The sequence below is a fragment of the Atractosteus spatula genome, chromosome 1 (genome assembly GCF_055471065.1).
Source record: "Atractosteus spatula isolate fAtrSpa1 chromosome 1, fAtrSpa1.hap1, whole genome shotgun sequence".
NCBI classification, from domain to species: Eukaryota; Metazoa; Chordata; class Actinopteri; order Semionotiformes; family Lepisosteidae; genus Atractosteus; species Atractosteus spatula.
In genome coordinates this window covers 12,797,287-12,803,286 of record NC_142706.1, presented here as the reverse complement: position 1 = coordinate 12,803,286, position 6,000 = coordinate 12,797,287, and the positions used below count along the sequence as shown (strand labels likewise).

Genomic DNA, 6,000 nt, shown 5'->3' with positions numbered 1-6,000 from the left:
ATAATGTGTAATCCATTCTTGTATCTTTTTGGCACAAATACTGTATGTTTTACATCTGAAGCATTTTTAATGTAATATGGTAATTTAATGTAAAGGTAATAGTACAACTCTTACTTTATATGGTAGATAAGTTGCTGACCCATGCGCATAAATAAAAGTGAATCAAATACTAGTTCCCTAAAAGTAATTAAATGTGAAAGTATGAAAATATGGGGGAAATACTTTCTCGGTCTGCTCCCAACCAGAGGTTTCACCTTCCAAATAAAAGCAATTACTCATACTGTATTTAATTGTGCAAAATAAATAAAATGACTTGAAGAAAGTCCGGTCTCTCCATATAGACTTCAAGATTTAACTTGTTCAAATTTGGAGAAATAAAACTAGCAAATATGTGTAATGTAGAGTCAAAGTCCATTCCGTGAACGAGTCCTGTGATCTCATTTCAAGAGACCTGACTCATCTTTCTTTTTTTACTTGAGTCTCCATTCTGTAACACCTGCCAGTGTGTTCCCATGGAAGTTGAGGTTGTCTTTGTAACAACTGCATAATCTGTTAGTTTCAGAGTAAAGCAAAGGGATTTGGATTCCTTTATCCTGACCTCACACAGGATGCAGTAGCATCGTTTTGGTTGGCCTCTCAGTAATTAAAAAATTGGGGGTAATGTGTTAAGAAAAATCTAAGTAAGGTTACAAATTAGAAGAGGCCACACAATTAATCTAGCCTTCAACAAAAGGGCTAGGTAGCTTGTTCCCACGGCCTTCCTGATCTTAGTTTTAAATGCCTTACAACATAGTTTAAACTTGTGCCTTCTGGTTTGTGTTTTACTGTTCATTCTGAAGATGTCTGTTGGGTTGACTTTGTCAGTGCCTTCGAGGATTTTGAATCCTTGCATCAGGCCCCTTTGCAAATTTGCAAATCTCTGTTCAAGACTAACAAGGTAAAGATCCTTTAGCCTGTCAGTGTACGACATACCCTAAAGCCCCTGAATGTATCTGGTTGCTTCTCTGTGGACTAATTCCAGAGCAGGATATATTTTCTTTTATGTAGTAACAAAATTGCACACATTATTTTAAACGAGGGCCTACTATTGTTATATAATTTCAACATAACATCTCTTGATTTAAATTCTACCACTTCTAAATATTCTATAAATATTTATAGTTTAATGTTTTTTCTTCCAGAATACTAAGCCCTATACAACGCCCTGTACTATTCTACATTAAATTTAGTATGCCAGGTGTTTTCCCAATCTTTTTCTTTCTTAATCTATTTGTATGTAATTTGCCACTTCTACTGTACATTGTTGGCTACTCTTCCTAATTTTGACACATTTCCTAATTACTAGAATCTACAGTAGATCAATCATATAAATTAAGAAGATTGACAAATGACAAAGACCTAACACAGATCCATGTGGCACACCTCCAATTACATTACCCAAGTTGGCTTATTCACCTCTTATTTATACAATTTTCTATTTAGTAACCAATCCAAACATTCATGTTTCCCAGAGTGCCCACCACCTGTAATTTGAGAATTAATCTATATTGAGGGATTTAAAAAGACGTCTCCTGAACATTTAAATATACCATATCAAATGCTCTTTTTTGTATTCATTACAGTGGTGGCTTGTTCAAAGACCTCTTAAAAAATTGTTTAGGTACAACCTAAATCCAAGCTGACTATTCCTCACTATCTGCTTTCCGTATAGGTGATCCTCTAATCTACTCTAGTTCCATAGATAGTTTCCATAACCTTACATTGTAAGACAGAAGTAAGAAGTAATAGAAGTCAGAGTAATTGGTCTGTATTTACTTGGGTCGATTTTGTTACCCTTTTTGTGGATGGACACAAGATTAGCTATTCCCTAGTCCATGGGTACTACCCTTGTCTTCAGTTACTGTTATCAGAGTAGTGTCAATTGTCTCTGAATCAAATCTCATGTTTCCTTGAGATGCCATCAGGCCATTAGTGGTTTATTAATCTTGAGTCCTTCTCGTACACAAAACACACCTCAACCTCTTTACTTCCACTGAGAACATTGTCCTATCACTTATACAAGCAGGAGTCTCAAGTTCTTAGCCTCCAATTTCCCTTCCCTATATTCGGATTCTATTGGACCCCGATATGAGACGGCAAGGTGTGGAGACATGAAGTGCTGCTTACAGGTTTTTTTAGGGGAAACCTGGAGGGGGGTAGCACTGATGGCTGGGTTGGAATTAAGGGGTGTTGTCTTCTAGTGTGACATTCCTATTTTGTTCTTTTATTTGAAAAATTTAATATAAAGTGGTTTATAGATGGACTTTGGCTTCACCACATATTAACTTACTGCTTGTGATGGGCTCCCTGTCCTTAACAACAAGGGCCAAAGTAACGGAACATGTTTTTATTTTTTCAGTTTTGTGGTAGAAGTTAATTATCTTAATTCTGAAGTGAATTAGTGGATGTGAAAATGTGCGGACCTTTTAAAAAATATAACAGCAGCGATTTCACAGTGAAGCTGGCGGGGCTTCAGTAGTTTATGTGATGCATATTTACACTTAAAATGTTATATTTAATTGGTTTTATGCTTGATTTAAATTTGACGTTTACTTTTTCTGGCAACTGCAGCGGCGCCGTGCGTTATTTTTATGTGAAGTCCTTCGAAACAGCTTCTATGAAATTGGGGGCTGACATCAGTATCGTGAAGGTGCAGATGATGGAGAACAGGGAGAAGGCCACCAGGCACAACCTGTCGACCACTGCCGCCGCGAACTTCCATTCACTGCAGATGGCCTCGCCCTCGTCCTGGTCTCTGAAGCGCCTGGCAATGTACTGCACCTCCTCCAGGATTTTGACGATTTCGGGGATGTGCTCCGACAGCACTTTGGTGTGTAGGGTTTCGGTGTCATCTGTGGGCGAGCTGGTCGTCCTTCCACACACGACCCCAGAGTCGCTGCTGGGAGGGCAGCAGGGGTTCTCCATGGCGTGGTAACCAAAGTAGATGTTCATGTTCCCATTGCTGGACTGCTGCCCTGGAACGGCATTCATCTCAATGCTGCTGGTGCTGCAGTGGTGCTGGGGGTGAGCGAACTTGTAAGCCAGGAGCTTCCGGTCTTCACCGGGCTTCTTCATTCGCAGGAACCAGGCACACCAGTTGAGCAGCACGACTCGTATCTGTGAAGGGTAACCCAAAAAAAGGGGAAAACTGCAGGAGCGACGTTGAGTTTTTGAACAAGGCAGCTTAGAAGATTCTTGGTATTTTCTGAATGGAAATTAAGTGAGGAGGACAAGCTTAAGTAAAATAGACTATATTTATATATACTGTATGTCCTACGACAGGGAAACTACTGTAATACTAAAGAAAATGATAAAGAACCTTTACAGAATTTTCTTTTAAGATAATCAAGAACCGTGTTTGAAAACTGATGAAATCTGAAAGCTCTTATCAAGGTGTTCTGCGCCTTAATAATTCTCACAGAAGAGTTTACATCAATGTTATTGTTTCAAGATACTCAGACCAAATAGTTTGTGGGGTTTTTTTTTGGTAGTGCAGCTGTATCTAGTACAGCTAAAACCTTATTCGTATTTGTTTGCAAGCATGCTTGTCTTCTTCCATTGATGTCCCCACAGTATGTCTTGAATTACAAATGATGTATACACATTCTTTAAAAATATTCATCAAAACCTAAATGCTTGGACTGAACACTTAAATGTTTTTAGCAAACCACTTTTAGCAAAATAGGCCAAGAAAAATAACATGTGGTAGAAGCATCTTGGGCAGCAATTACTGCAGTGAATCTTTTTGAGTACTTTTCTACCAACTTTACACATCAGGGTGATGATATTACAAATAGGGCTATACCCAGCAGTGTGCTAAATTATAACAAATCCATGAAATTCATAGTAATTACTATACTGCCAGTGTCACAAGAAAATGTTAATTAGCTGATAATTATGCACAGAAATTATTAGCTTTATTCCATAGGTTTCCTTAATCCTTCATACAAAAGGATAAAAGAAACACTTTGTTCTTTTTCCTTGTAAATATATTGTTTGATTGCTGCACATATCACAAACAACATTCCCAGCTGTTTAACTCGTACTATAGATTTGAATTTAATTCCTGTTATTTTCTAAGTGATTCATTAGTAAGTAGTTAGTGTGACAGCAAACACTCAGCATTTTTAAAGCAGTGTAATCTTATTGAGTCTTCCTTAAATTAAACAAAACTGATGCCCGGTTTTATCACACGTTAACTTTTGGAGGTAAAATCTGGTGAGCACTCTGTATTACACTGTTTATTAACATGTTATTAATGAAAACAGTGGGATTGACACATCGCACCAAAATCATACAAGACCAGTTCAAGGTTAGACAGGAGGGCCCAGTGTGAATGTACAGCATACCACTTTTAATCTCAATTCAGGTCAGAAAATCAATGTTATCCGGTGTCTCAGGAAAACCATTAGGGGTTCTGCACACCCTAGGTTTAGGGGAGCCGTGCTTTTCTTGCACTTTAAATAATTACTGTACCATCACCAAGGTGATTACTACAAAAAGGACTTTCAAACCACGTCTTTGTTCAAAAGTTTCCAAATCACTTTAGAAAGTGATTCAAAGCTTAAGTGGGTTTCTAGTAGTAATAATGCTACCATTACAGAAATTTTTATAATATATCAAATAATCTACCAATACTAAAGAATACTAATACCAGTATTATATCATATTATAGCAATATAATAATATACCAAACAATTGATTTATAAATGCAACTAATAAAAAGGAAAATGCAAGGGTTACAAATTAATTTTCAGTTTTATGGTTTGCCTTGCATTTTTTTAAAACAGTCTACAATCACGTCAGCTTTAAAGATGCATTAAATATGATGGGGTGATTTTCATTTTTACTGTCTGCTGTTTTGTAAATGTATAGAATATAAACAAGTGAATATCTTTTTAATTACCCTAATACAGTACGATTCTTTCAGTTCTTTTTCAATCTAAAGTATTCAGCCATTTTGAATAAAAAGTGTACACTCTTCTGCAGTTTCATTTCTTTTGCAGCATCTTGTAAAATCACCTACCTTTTATATTCCATGGTATCCCAACTATACGAAAGCTATAGTGCATATTACATCATTTTTATGTCCTTGAGAAAAGCATCTTAAATTAGGATTTTTTCTACTTTCTAGGGTAATCATAAAAAAATATTAATCCTACACTACTGTGTGTGAAAATGTAACCCTATCGGTCTTTGACCAGTACCACACTGTGCTAGAACATACAGTAAGCATACAAAATCTAGATACTTTTGCTTTTTTGGGAAAAAAAAACATTTACAATAAAAGCTTTTTGTGGGTGTCAGTTTTTACATGTATATAATTGAGCAATGTAAAATAAAGTAAATGTTGACTAAAATGTATATTTTACAGTAAATATTTGAAATCTGTAGTGCCATCAAATCCAGAATATGTTCTTATTCTTCTTATTCTTATTTTTTCCAAGCTCAGAGATATCCTGTCTTTCTGCAATGATTTGATCAGTTGCCTATGAAACCTTTTCCTTCAGGACAACAGCTGCTGAACTGCAGGATGACAGCAGGATAAAGTGTTTATTTTCTTTCGTAAAAAGACAGATTTTTATTCCAAAAATGACTCAATGTTGATGAACCGATTCAGAATCATAAAATCTGCTAGATTAATGGAGCAAAAATATCTTTCTGCTATCTGAATGGAGTTTGTATGTTTCCCTGTGTAGGTTTCCTATGAGTGCTCTGCTTTCTTCCCACACTCCAAAGTCATGGGTACTGTACGTTAATTGGTTTCTGGGACAACTGGCTCCAGTGTGAGTGTCTGTATGTGTTTGTCTATTCCTGCCCTGTGATGGGAAGATTGTCACAGGTTTAAACCAGTGGACATTGACAGATTTTGTCAAATAGTCAAAATGGGAACCATTTATTTTGAACAGATAGTGAACACAAATATTGCAAGTCTATGCAAGCTGACACACAAGTAGAAGG

The 6,000-nt window shown here is 36.5% G+C and overlaps 1 protein-coding gene across 1 annotated transcript in view; it reads right to left on the bottom strand.

Annotated features, from left to right (window-relative positions):
* Positions 1-461: 461 nt before the first annotated feature.
* The window catches only part of chrna8 (cholinergic receptor, nicotinic, alpha 8), a 66,679-nt gene continuing 61,140 nt past the window's right edge, over positions 462-6,000 (bottom strand). The window contains exon 10 of the mRNA XM_088930221.1: positions 462-3,156. Coding sequence (XP_088786347.1) covers positions 2,629-3,156 — 528 coding nt within the window. The 3' untranslated portion in view covers positions 462-2,628. The remainder of the gene's footprint in view (positions 3,157-6,000) is intronic.